The 15,032-nt window shown below is 31.4% G+C and overlaps 1 protein-coding gene across 1 annotated transcript; it reads right to left on the minus strand.

Annotated features, from left to right (window-relative positions):
* Positions 1–1,040: 1,040 nt before the first annotated feature.
* On the minus strand, positions 1,041–1,943 carry LOC125223706 (zinc finger protein ZAT5-like). Its single transcript, XM_048126968.2, has one exon. The coding sequence runs from the start codon at positions 1,790–1,792 to the stop codon at positions 1,193–1,195; it is 600 nt and encodes a 199-aa protein (XP_047982925.2). The 5' UTR covers positions 1,793–1,943; the 3' UTR covers positions 1,041–1,192.
* Positions 1,944–15,032: the final 13,089 nt, after the last annotated feature.

Here is a 15,032-nt window from a genome sequence, read left to right on the forward strand (position 1 = left end):
ACACCTCTCTCTCTCTCTCCAAATACATATATATGTGTGTATCAGTGTATATATTGAGTATTGACAACCTATTATCCGAACTGCATAAGCTTAACAAAAAAGATATAAATTGAGATTGTGCATCACCTAATTATATTTAATTGAGTATATGTACGTAATTTGTGATGTCTTCACATTTACTCTGTGTTTTCTATGATAATCTTTTTGCTTTTTTTTCGAAAGGGAGGTTAGATTGGTGGAGACAGGTGAACAATATTGGACCATCATTTGCAACTTAGAATTTCATAATTTTATACTCCCCAACCAAAAAATGCTTTATCATGTTGTGCACTATCACTACATGGATATGTGCATGTGCTGGCAAATAAAACATGACACGAAATAAAAACAATATAGAACTAGTGAATTAATGAGGTTTGGTTAGGGCAAGAAAGTTGGAAATTAGGAATTAATCAGTCCAATAGTTAGGTGTAAATTGATGGGGTCGGGTGAGAGCTACTAGTGAAGTGAGGTAATTAATAAAAATAAAGTAGAAAGAGCTAGCTTAATTAACAATTTATGTCAAAGTGTATATTATAATGGAATAAATCAGTATGTACACCAAAGAATACATACATACGGATAGATAGATGGATGGATACACAAGTGGGATTGGCAGTTACCAACCATCTCTCCTATCCATTAATTATTTGTCATTTAATAAAACGGAAATAATTCTCAACGCCTTGCCTTTATCTTTTATAATACTAGTATTTTTTTTAATTTTATTTTAATATGTGAAAAACACAGAAACTAACCCACGTCTTTTAGTTGTGGTGCTGGTTATGTTATGCCCAATCCTAGCTAGCTAAGTTTGGATTGTTGCACAACCCATTCTTATCCTACTCAACATACAAAAAAAAGATGACATGAAAACTAAAAATAAATAGTAAGAAACAAAAAGAGCATAAAAAAGATGCGTCATCACTCACTTTTCGTGAATGAAAGGCAACCATGAATTATAACCACTTGATCACTCCAATATATTTCAACTCCAAACGTAAAAACCAAATAAGATAGTTGTCTCGATTCAAAGATTGATGATCAACAACGGCAAGTGTGAGTAATGCCACTTAATTGTGATTCCATAACTTTCATTAACCAAAACCATAGAATTATACTAAAAAAAGAAAACTAGAAATAATTATTCACATCAAATTAATATTGTCAACCCCCTGAGTAGTGACAATCCACCAGCGTGGAACTCCGCCTCCTCGATGGGTGCAGGCAGGTTGAGATCCAACGATAGCATATTTCTGGGCGTATTGTGGCCGGAACGGTGGCGTCTCATGTGGCCTCCCAAGGCCTGACCCGACGAGAATTCGGATCCGCAGATTGAGCACTCGTGGATTTTAGGCCTTGATGGTGAAAGCGTAATCGTGTTGATTTTGACGAATTTCGATTCTTCTTCCTCTTCTTCTTCAAACTCATCTTCTTGATTGAATTGTGGGGCGGGTTTAGGCTTCTTGTGGCTGGCTCGGTGGCCTCCCAATGCTTGAAAGGAGGGGAAAGTCCGGGTGCAAGTCTTGCACTCGTAGACGTTGACGCCGTCTTTCCTGTTTCCGCGGGCGAGGAGGATCAAGCAGTTGGCCAGATCCTCGTCTTCTTCGGCGCTGCTTGATATTCCGGTAGAGGTGGTCGGGGAAAAATTGGAAGTGACATCGGAGGCGGAGGAGGAGGAGGAGGGGCGTGGCCGCTTCGTGCGCTTTCCTTTGGCGATGATGTGATCGTTGGAGGCCGATAATTCTTTCATCGCTGTGAGTTTGAACTTGGATTGGAGTGAGTGGAAAGTGAAAGTGTGGAATGAGAGAGATGGGAATACAGGGCATACATGTATACTTATATAAATATTTAGTGTTAATTAAGTAGGAGTAGAAGTAGTAGTAATTTAATTTAAATGGTGAACGTGAGAGTGTGTGGAGTGGAAAGCCAAGCTCGTGAATAGTTAAATAAGAAGTAGATTTGTAGCCACCAATCTTCCTTGCCCTTTCCAACTTTACACACTCAACTCTTTTCTCAACTAGATACCACACTCCAAAAAAATTAGGTATTTTTTCAACTTTATATTAATGCTTATTTATCCACTTCTTGCTACCAACTAGACTTTGCGTTATTTATCAACAAACTAATATATTTAACATTACAATTTTCTTACGGGTGCTTACTAGTTTGTTTGGAGTATGATCATAACTTTTTCATTTTTAAAAAAAATCATGGAATCTATAACTAATCTAAAGTGGCAGTTGTAGAGAAATTAACAAAAATGCCATTGAAAAGTTATTTGGGCAGGAAAATCATTCATTGGCCAAAGAAAAGGTTGATATTATTGGATAAAAATTTGTTGCATTGAAACGGTGGTTTTTCAGAGAAGATTAAATATAGTACATCATTAATAGCTTTTGACAGAAGTTTTAAATCTCTATAAAGTAAGTACTACTAACATTTACAAGTTCTATATGAACTACGGAGTACACAAAAAAATAACAAAAAAAGCACATCAGTCACCACCGTGAGGCTAGCAAAGTAGGTGCAGACGAGAGGGACAGCGGCGAAGCTGCGCGGTGGAGCAGTGCAGAAGGAACTGGCGAGGCAGGAGGCACGATGACGAGGCTGTGACGAAGAAGCGCGGGTGAGGTTCAATAAAATGCAACACAATAGAAGCAAATCTGCTCCTTGCCAGATCGGAGGTCGGTCGAACGGCGGCGACACTGCTGGAGAAAGATGAGTTAGATTGTGTGATGATCAGAGGGTCTTCGATTTGGGAGAGAAGAAAGCGTGGGAGAGAGAAATCGAAGCTGGTGGCGGGGAGAGAAGAAAGAGAAGATTGGCGGACGGGGGAGAAGCTGAACCGCTCGCCAACGGCGATGACGGCGGAGTGAGATTGAGCGAGATTCTGATTTTGTGGATTGTGGAGGACCGATGGAGGGGAATAGGCGCATGTATATATTTGTATGTATATTGGGCTAAAAAGTGGGATTTAATAATGTAAATTTTGTAGATTTAAATTTAAGCTTAATAAATATTCTCATTTTATAATTTGGAGTTTTGAACTAATATACCATCTATCCATATTAATTGGACATGTGTACTTTGTATAGATAAAGAAAAAAAAAAGATTTAAAACATTATTGATTGATTTCTATAGCTTTATTTTTACCTGTTCCACGTTCTTCTAATTTGTTGATAAATTACATGAATTAAAAACTTAAAATATACTACTACATTTATATTTAATTTTTTTTGAGATTTTAAATTTTAATAAAATTGCAGCCTATTGGTTCATAATAAGATGAAAATGACACTAGCATAGAAAATATTAATTTATAAAATTTAAATCATTACCCAAATAGAAATTTTGATAAATTGAATATGTTTCTTATCATGACGTGTTAGTACTCTCTCCGTCACAATTAAATTGAGTCATATTTTTTTTATGGGATATTCCAATAAAATTGAGTCAATTTTCTTTTTGATAAAAAATTTGCTCAACTTATATCAGACATGAAAGTTGTATAAAATCGTTTTTCGAACATGAAATGTTTCATTTATAATGCTTTGTGTATTTGTAATATTTTTAAATGTTTATAATGTAATATAGTACTATTTATTATAACTATAAACTTCATTATATTCTTTTTATCGTTTTTTTAATCTACTTATCTTAAAATTTATTTTCATTATTTGAAAATATTATGACCCGTGCATAGCATGGGTGATAACACTAGTTTTGATAATGTTTTGATAATGTGTGAGAATTATAAGTAAATAAAAGCCTTCCCCACCAGATAAAATCATATAAAAATTAGCATCCACTACACCCCTCTACTTGATAACAACTTATCTGGTGTGATTCTGTTGAACCTAATTAAAGAGCAATTACTTCGTCTTTAGATAATACTAGCTACTCGTCTACTCCATATTGCTATTTTATTCGAGATCTATTAATTTATACTGTGATGATCGACCAGGACGACTTGACACGGGATTCAGAGTTAGAACTTGAAATTCCATGCACATTCAATGTTTTTTTGAAAAAAAAATGAAACAAGCTAGCACTAAAATATTTTTAATAGGTAGAATTATTTTACCAATTTTGTTCTTGTATATTATTCGAGAGTACATCTCTTTAAAAGGTTTAAAACGTGTATATTTGAAGTACCCCCCTAGCCTAGATAATGCATGCGTATCACGGCGCTGATATACATCATAATCTTTGATGTTAATTAATTTAACACAAATTGTTATATAAAAAAAGCAACAACTACTATCTCAAAGAAAAACATTATTGCACTTCAGTTAGTAATCAAGACCTAATTTAAGTCGACGCGATGAATATTTGCACATTTAATGCTTATGTAACTACCGTCACTCTATAATTATTAAAATAAAACAAAATGAAAAAAATGAAATACTATACAGCTATACGTTAAAATAATAGTATACTCCTAATTATATAAAAAGGGATTATCTCTATCGAGTCGTCCGCCTCATTCCACTATCCAGCTAGCTATTATATGTATACACATATATATGGTGTGATCTGGTGATCATGAGAAAGAATATTCAGAATACTATATTATATTCTGACACTACTAATAAATTATATGTGCCTTTATATTAATTATGTGCTGAAAAACAATTACAGAGTCCTATATTGACTTATATGTATATTTATAATTTATAAACAAGATTGCTAACTAATTATTTCCTTTAAAAGTATAAACTACTTTTATTTTGATGCTTCACTTAAAATTAGAAACCTTTTATTTTAGGAAATTTTTTATCTTTCTGATAAAGTGAAATTTATTCCCCATTAACAATATATATTAATCGTTTTTTATCTCTCTTAATGTTGTAATTGTAAATTAAAACGTGTACTATCTCTCTTCCACTAGTAGGATGGATGGAGTACTTCATGTACTATCAGTAGGGCATTAGTTTTATTAGTGGAGCTAAAGTGCAAATATTAGGACAAGAAAAATAACCCGCAGAAACTATAAAATACTCCAAAAAAAAAAAAATCCAAAGTCCTCTCCTAGATATACACCATACTTCCTAAGGAATTCAATTTGTATTCTAATAGTGGCTAATCTTAACCAAAAGTATATACATATAAAGACCGCTTATTTTTCAAAAAGATTAAATAGCTTCTAGTAAACTGATTTATACCAATAAAGAAAAATATTACTACTATTATCTTAAAAGGTTGATAGCTTATTAAAAGTATTACTACTATACCAATAAAGACCACATATTTTTCAAAAAGATTAAATAGCTTATGTCTAATGCATATTGCAGCAGCTCAATAAATTATCTCACAAGGCCACAATATTAGGTCACTCTAAAATGAACCAGTATTATTAGTGTTAGGATACATCTAGAGTAATAAATTTTTATTTGTTTAATTAATTGTATTAGTTGAAATTTATGAAGTGCCGTACATTGATAAATGACACGGACTTTTGAATATTTAATTAATATATTGTGTCTAGATGCAAGGGTAAGTCATTATTTAACGGGTGCACAAAATTAATGTTGATAAAAGGAAATATATATAAGTGACATTTTCAAGATTTTGGCAGCGAAGTCACGATTTAGCAAGTGTTAAAAGCGTGTGCTACTTTGATCACTTTTGATTCGGTTGGTTTAAGCTAACCCATAACCGCTTTTCATCTACCATTTAATCTGACGTTAACCAATATACTCTCAACACATACACACACAATATCCTGCATTCTAGCAATAAAACCTTATCATACAAATACATTTATTTATTTATATAGGGTTATTATCGTCTGATATTCTTATAACTTTTGAAAATATATATTAATTTTTCCATGAACATTCAGTTTGATATGTAATATCGTGAATTTATTTATTGTCAATCCGTCTAATCTATGGCATCTCCAACCATTTGTACCAAATTCAAAGTCGTTTTTGAATATATCTAACACTAAAAAATAATTTTACAACAACCATTTACACCAAATTCAAAGTTTACACGATATTTTTAGTATAAGTATCACAAAATATTTGGAGATACTATAGTACATACCCATATCTTTGTTTTTCAAGATTATATTGATTTACTATAAAATTTATACCGGGAGATAAAAGAAGTGTACAATAAAATATACTACTATAATACTATACCAAATAATTGAAGAAGAAAAGTAGTCCACGTAATGATTTTATTTGAGTGCTTCGTGTATTTTTATTGTTGAAGGCACATATGTTTTGATTAATTTGATGAAAAAGCGACGTGCCAAAAATGTCCGGTTTCCACAACCAATGGCCATTGTGTTCTTCACGTTTATCACTCTCCTTTCAAGTAGCTTTCTGATCTATACCATATGTATTTAATAATTCTGAAAAAAAGTTTTCTCAGGCTCAACCAATAAATGGACGTTTCATCTATTTTTTTTTATGTATTGTCTAGATACGTTGATGGTAATAAATAGTAGTACTAGTAATACATTCTTTATAACTTACATACAATAAAAGTAAAAAATTGAGATATTGAATTGGAATTGGATAAAATTCACTTTCATTCGTATCTAGTCAATATTTTAACATAAGTCGAAAATCCATAACATAATCATAAACAAAACGACTAGTTGAGAAAAATATATCGAATCTAATATTAAATCACATGGAAAATGTTTGGGTGTCCCTTTAAATTCATTCAATTTGGTTGGTTTCCAATTTAAGGCAAACTACCAGGGCCAAAAAAATAGAGGAATATCAATTATGAAATTTGGAATATGTGATGACAGTGCACACGTTAGCGACTAATCTCGAATATATATAGATTATAGAATGATCAAAACTAATTTTTCTATCGAGTGAAGTTCAAAAATAGTCCATGGACTATGGGTTTATCTCGTCATAGTCCTTGGACTTTAAAACCATCGCCAGTAGTCCCTGAACTAAGGGTTTATCTCACGTCCTTTTGGCCTTTTTTGGTACGAAAATGCCCTTTTGGGGGGTTTGGGCAATTTGGTCTTTCTACACTTAACATTTTAAATCTGATATTATTTCGGTTATGTACTAAATTTGATATTATTTCAAAATTATCATTTTTCTTCCCTTTTGTCATCCTTCACTTTGTTTCTTTATTTCAATATTAGATTTAATTTTACAAAAAATTTAAATTTCAATTTTTAAATATCAATAAATTATTTTAATTATAAAAATTATTAAATAAGAAAAATTAATAATAATCAATATTTGATAGTGTATAATATTTAATCAATAAGGTATGACAACACCTTAGTTTAATCAATATTTAATAGCTTTAATCATAAATAGATCATATAACACGATTTATTTTGAAATAAATATGCATCTAATGTAAGACCGATATAATTTTCGTTTATTAATTTGAAAACAATCAAATTTACTAGAAAATTTCAACAAAAATACTCCTATATAAAATTTTTAGTAGGATCAAGTTTTTAGTCAACTTCATAATATTCAATCACAAACAATTATAAGAACCGAACCGAACGAATAGCTCTTATTTTTCCATCATGATTAATATTATTTTTCTGTACTTCTTCAATTTAGTTGAATATTACATTAAATAACAAAAATTAATACTAGTTTTAATCAATATTTATAGTGTTCATGAATTAATAGTTTTAATTAAAAAAATTATTAATATTTAAAAATCAAAATTTAAAATTTAATTTTATAAAATTAAATCTAATATTGAAATTAAAAAAAAAAACAAAGTGAAGGATCACAAAATGGAAGAAGAATGATAATTTTGAAATATTACTCCCTCCGTCCCACTTTAGGAGTCCCGGTTGAGTCGGGCACATGTTTTAAGAAAGTGTTTAAGTGTGTAACAAATAAATATTGTAGTGGATGTTGGGATCCACTTTTAATTGGGTGTCCAATAAATAAATGTTTTAGTGGATGTTGGGATCCACTTTTAACACTTTTTTATTAATTGTAGTGGATGTTGGGACCCACTTTTAACACTTTGTAAGTATTTTTTATTAATTTATCTCAACCGGGACTCCTAAAGCGGGACGCCCAAAATTGATCAACCGGGACTCCTAAAGCGGGACGGAGGGAGTATCAAATTTAGTACATAACTGAAATAATATTAGATTTAAAATGTTAAAAGTGTAAAAAGACCAAATTGTCCAAACCCCCCAAAACCCCTCACACTGGAATTTTCCTACCCAAAAAAAGCCAAAAGGACCAATTTCGAGATAAACCCTTAGTCTAGGGACTACTGGCGATATTTTTAAAGTCCAGAGACTATGGGCGAGATAAACCCATAGTCCAGAGACCATTTTTTAAGTTCACTCTTTTGTATCAGAATTGATGGAACAAACTAATTCTAAGTATATGAAAAATTATACGCCCTCCGTCCTTCTTTAGGAGTCTCATTGAATTTGACATGGATTTTAAGATACATAAAGAAAATTGGTGAAAAAAGATAGTGAAATACTTCCTTCGTCCACAAAAAATAGAGCACAGTTACCATTTTTCGCCGTCCACATAAAATAGAGCACATACATTTATGAAAAGTTTTCAACAAATAATAGCCCTACACATCATTCAACTAACACTTTATCTCTTACTTTTTCTCTTTCTCTCTTACTTTTTTCCCTTCTCTCTTACTGATAGGGACATGGTATTCTATTTTATTCCGGAAGGGGGCTGATATTCTCTCTGTATATTTATTTAGTTATTATGATTTTATTTACTTTCCATAGTGGTTAGGATTTGATTGCTTTTGATTTACTTTCCTAGTTTATATTAGATCTTTTTGTACCACACATATTATAAATATGTGTGGAGTCTTTTATTATTATCAAGCAAAATGAAGAATTAAAGTATTAATCTCGTTCTCTCTTCTGGTGTGAAAACGCCCCCTAGCACTTCTACTAGGGTTGTTCTCTTTTTCTCTCTACAAATTCACGCCTCTTTCTCTCAAATAATTACTTTGATAGGTAAAATCATATCACTTACTTTACCAATTCTACATTAAAACCCGTGCCATACACAAATTGCTCTATTTTTTGTGGACGGAGGGAGTATGAGTCATACTTTTATAAAGTACTTCATCCGTCCCGGATAAATTGTCCCATTTTTGCATTTCAGTCCGTCCCACATAGTTTGTCCCATTTCACTTTTTACCATTTTTGGTAGTGGACCTCTTATTCCAGTAACTCATTCCTACTCACATTTTATTATAAAACTAATATATAGAAGTAGGACCCACATTCCATTAACTTTTTCAACTCACTTTTCATTACATTTTTTAAAACTCGTGCCTAGTCAAAGTGAGACGAATTATCTGGAACGGAGGGAGTATTAGTTTTATAATAAAATGTGAGTGATAAAATGTTAGTGGAATATGAAGCCTATAACCATTTATGGAATATTCCAACCGGGACTCTTAAATTAAAGTGGGATGCCCAAAAATGATAAATCGGGACTTCTAAAGTAGGACTGAGGAAGTATCTCATGATTTAATTTGTAGTATTATGTTTGGTTCATTAGATTTAATTTCATGACTTTATCTATATAGATATTCATGGGATAATTAGTCATAATTATCTCCTTATACTAAATAATCTCACCAACTTTAACTTAGATTATATGTTGCTACTATATTATCTAGGAAAGCGAACAAACACCATAGTGATAAGATATAAGGAAATACATGTCGTTAGAAGCGGCTATATAATTGCAAAATATAGTTGAAGGTATAGGTACAATTAGAGACATGAGGCCTATTGCCAAAGAAGATAGAGATATAATTATCTAATCAAATAAGAGTGAAAGTCGACACCGGAGATATAGAAAAGGGCGGCCTTGGCCTTAAGTGCAATACCGTAGAAGGAAGAATGAATTTGAAGCGACGGAGAGGAGGTAAAGGAAAGAGTGGGGAGGTTGGTAGCGACTTGGATCTGCTATGCAATTTTGCGTAGCAACCCTTGCTATTCCTAATGCAATAATAAAATTATAGGTATATGTATTAAAAAAAATTATATTTTGTTTATTTGTATTATTGGTTGCCGTATCAAAAATTTAAGATTGCATAGCAGAGGATCTCAACTCGGTTGGTAGACAGGAGAGGAGACGGCAAGTAGTGTGTGTAAGTGTGTGAGCAAAGTATTTGGCTTCTGGTATGAAGGTAGAACAGCCTTACTCTCTTTGTTTCGTTTAAAACATCTAAAACGGATGACCTTTCGTCACACCTCTATAGTTTGTCATGTCACCATTTCTATTTTTTTTCTACGCATACCTCAATTTTCTACAATGAGGTTGCTCTGCCCCACACGTCTTACCTTAATTTACACCATTCATTATTCCAGTTATAAAAAATAAAATATGAGTGCTAAATATATAATGTGAAAATATTTAAATAATTATAAATCCTATAAATTGAAAACTTATAAATCCTAACAAATTAAATACTAAGACAAATCCTAAAATAAAAAAAAATGAAGAAATTCGTCAATCTCGTTATCCATTTCCATGTAGATTGTAGGCATGGTATCCATGCCGATTTCAGTAGCATAATCAAGGAAGAAATTTTCATCCCAGATTAGATCCATTTTTCGAAAGAGATAAATTTTGTCAGAGAATGTTGAGGAAATGAATGTGAATTATGATTGTGTTTATAGAATTTGATCACTTGAATGTGAAAGAATGAAAAAACCTAAAAGAATATTATTACTCACCCTAGGTGTATCTGAATGGTGGCACAGGCCACTCTAGGCGCCGGTTGTCATGCTCCACCACGTCACCATGCATGCCATCTCTGTCACGGGCACCGACAAATCTAATAGAGAACAACTAAACAAGGGGATCCATAAAGTTTTACTCTTCATTCCACTGCAAGTGCAAGTGAGTCATTTTTCTTTTTAAATTGTCCTATTATAAGTGGGTTATTTTCTATTTAATTAAAAAGTATTCCATCTGTCCACTTTAGCTGATCTGATTTTTCATTTTAATCCGTCCTATATATTAGGAGTTTCAATTAGAATCTTTCATAAATGGTAATAGGTGTTAGGATCGTGGTACCACATTCCACCAATTCCAACCATTTAAACCAAACTCAAATCCATTTTTGAGTATATGTTATACTAAAATGTAGTTTTACTCCCACCATTTACACCAAATTCAAGACTTACACCATTTTTGAGTTTTTATCTCACAAAATTTTTGCAGTAACACCATATTGGTGTTGTTTCACAAAAAACATAAAAAATGAGTTTGAATTTGGTGTATGGTTGAAGAAGATTATCTACACCAAAACTCATTTTTGGAGCATGGTTAAAGATGATGTAATTTCAATCCACATTTTATTAAAAAGGACTACCAAAATAGAATGCTGGGAGTAATACTGTTATGTCTGAAGTGTGCTGGAAGTACAGACGTAGAATAGATCGCGCAGTTGCGGTGAAGAAGAATAATTGGGTTACTTGGGTTTGGGCCTTTGGGCCTATTTAAGTACAACTCCATATACTTGGGTTACCATTTTAGGTAATTTTGTTTTTGGGCATTAGAATAATAAAGAGGATTTAAGGTTTTGGGCCTATTTAGTAAGTGTATTGAATCACAAGTTTAGAATTTATTAAACGTCGAAACATCACTTTTCACGCTGGGCGGAGCGGCTCGTCCTTAACAATGTTAGCCAAGTAACAATTTGCTTAGGTGCTCAATTATTTATGCTCATCAATCCATATAACAAATTTGAATTTTTCAATTTGTTTGACAACGAAGGTATGATTATAAATTTAAAAAATGCGTTTTGTTTTGTCTTAGTCACATTTAAGGCGTTGTTTGTAAAACGACAGAACCCAACATATAGTACTACTAATTGGGCTGTATTTCAAGGGTCTCCAAGCATTGTACGTACATTGCGATGGTTGTTTTAGTTTGGGAAGAAATGTTGTAGGCAAGGATCATTAAAGTATGTTTTCCTTTTCCTTTTCATCGTTAATTAAAACCTTTATATAATTAGTCATATGAAATTTCCTTAGCCTTGCATGTTTGTCATATTATACTCTCTTTGTCTGTCATTAATTGTCACACTTAGATTTCACATGAGTTTTAAGAAATACAATAAAATATTGTTAAAAATGTTAGTGGAAATGATTTCTACCTTTATTATTAAATTCACGTTAAAATGTGAGCAATTTATTTGATAGAAATGATTTTCCATGCTTTCATCTTAAATCTGGCTTGTGCTTGAAATTATCAGACAACTGTAAACTGTCAATGAATACTGAATTAATTTACAAATGTATACTGTCTGTCCGGTAATAGGAGTCCTATTTTAATTTGGTTATAACACAAATTTTAAGAACTGTAAAGAAAAGTGGGATGAATAAGTTAGTGGAATATGAGTCTCATTTATATATATTAGTTTTATAATAAAATGTGAGTAAAATACATTGGTTGAATGTGAGGCCTACTTACCATTTATAATAAAATTCATTTATAATAAAATGAAATATGGCTCTTATTAGGGAGAATGCTGAAATAATAAAAAAAATGACTCTTATTGTGGAAAAAGAGGAAGTAATAGTCATGTTAAAAGTGATTTTTTTAGTTCACGTGTGCTAATAATGTCGATTGACAAAATGCATAAAACACCGATAAATTGAAAAAAAACTTCAATTAGGCAATTAGCTGTCAACGTCGTGATTTTTGAGTTATGAACCACAATTCGTTTGTACTATAATTAACGTTTATGAACATGTTATTCCAAGTGAGTTTACGAGTGCCCCGATACTTGAATAATAAACTAGTGGAGTACTAGTAATGATCTTATGCGAAATTAATAAATGTGTACTACTACTATTGATTTATTGGATTCACTCTATTTTATTTCCTCAACTTTCAATTACAGGTCTGGATTATAATGGTAGCATACAATAATACAGAATATTTAAATAAAAATTAACTCGACTATGTGATAAATACATAAATGGGTGGAAAATATACAAAAACTCTTTTAGGTTGCTATGGTACAGCATTCCATTGCATTGTCAGTGCATTGATTTAGATTGAAGAAATTGTGTCTAATTCTAATATTTGTAAAATACGTATACTTCTTCCATCCATTGTTAAGTGAATCATAATCATTTTACAGATATTCCAAAAATATACGAGTCATTTTTTTTCTTTGGCATAAATAAACATTTTATGTGCCACTTAATATGCGTTATTTTTTCAACTTTATTATCTTATTTATATTTTCCACTTAATAAACTAAACATCACTCTTAAGTTATGTGCCAAAAAAAAAATATACTACTACTACTGTATTTCAATTAACAAGAGCCGAAGGTCGTGCAAAATTTTATCTTCCTCGTTCTTTAAAAATTTATCACTTATTTCCATTTTCATTTGTCTCTCAAAAATTGTTACCTTTCATCCATATTCCACAAACTCATTCATATTCACATTTTATTATATAGTACTCACTCCGTTCCATAAAAGTTGAGACAAAACTTTTGGGCACGGAGGTTAAGAATTTATATTAAATAAATATAAGAGATGAAAAAAGTAGGAAAGATAAGTGAGAGTATAGTAAATGATGGAATAAAAAAAAAGTGATTAGATGTTTTGTCTTTTGTTAAAAAAGGAAATGACTCAACTTTATTGGGACAGACTAAAAAGGAATACGACTCAACTTTTTTGGGACAGAGGGAGTAATACTCACTCTGTTCCCTAGTAGTTGATGCATTTCTTTTCAGCACGAAGATTAAGAAAATGATGTGTAGTGTATTAAATAAATAGATTATAAAAGAAAAGAGAAAAAAAATAGAGAGAGTAAAGTAAGAGAGAGGGAAAAGTAAGTGAGAAGAAATATGTTGACTTTTGCTAAAAAAAAAAGTAAATGACTCTACTACTATGTAACGTACCAAAATGACAAAATGACTCTACTACTATGTAACATAGATAAAAGTATGCCCCACATTTTGCTAATTTTTTAAACCCATTTTTTATTATATTTTTTAAAACTCGTGTCAGATCAAACGATGACAAATTATTAGGGACGGATGGAATAGTTGTTTAATACTCCCTGCTTTCCACAAAAGATGTCACACTTTTGGGATGACATAAGATTTTAGGAGGTTTTGTGTCGTGTGTTAAGTGTAGAGGGAAGATATATATAATATATATATTAATGATTGAGAAAACTTTTTCTATAAATGAAAATGTGACATCTTTAGTAGGGTAAGCTAAAAAAGAAAATGAGACATCTCATAAGTAGGATACTCATATGGAATTGTTGTAACTGTGGATGTTATCGCTACTTTCTAGAAATATAGTGTATAAAACACGTGATCGAAGCATTATATAACTACTGCAGAAACAATAAAATTACACCCAACAAAGGACAGATATGATAGAAACATTGAATTACAAAATAGCAAAAGGTGTGGTGAGAATAATTATTAGGGCACATTCCTCATTGCGGATGTTGAAATTGAATCCAATCGCATCTCATGTTTCGGATTTGTTTGTCGTGTTCTGTGAGTTAATATTCGAATTTAATTTCCATTTTCTCCGCCAGTGCTTTTAACACATCTAGAACAAATTCAAATATTCATTCCATCCTAGTTGAAATAATATAGTAAATGATGAAGACGATAAATGATAAAGTGTAAAAAAGGAAAATGTTCCATAAATTAATATAGACAATTTCTATTGAATGGTCGAAAACCTAATTCTATAGGATATAAGAATATCATAGAGTGAACTATAAAAATGGAATACTGGCCAATTAAATCTGATGCATATTTGAAGTATTTTGTGAAAAACTTAGTTTGGTCACTGAACAAAAATAAAATTAATACTTTGTAGCTCTCATTAGTTTTTGAAGTCATCGAGTAGTACTCCCTGTTTTCAATTTAAAAGAGGGCACACATGTATAGTTATTAGTAGGTGAGGAGAAAAATAATTCTAAAAAAAGCAGAAGCAATTATTAAGCACATCCTACCTCGA

The sequence above is a fragment of the Salvia hispanica genome, chromosome 1, assembly GCF_029641045.1.
Source record: "Salvia hispanica isolate PSC_SH4W2 chromosome 1, Shi_PSC_v1, whole genome shotgun sequence".
NCBI classification, from domain to species: domain Eukaryota; kingdom Viridiplantae; phylum Streptophyta; class Magnoliopsida; order Lamiales; family Lamiaceae; genus Salvia; species Salvia hispanica.

Excerpts from the sequence above, each read along its gene's own strand:
- LOC125223706 (XM_048126968.2), bottom strand. The coding sequence starts at position 1,792 with ATGAAAGAATTATCGGCCTCCAACGATCACATCATCGCCAAAGGAAAG.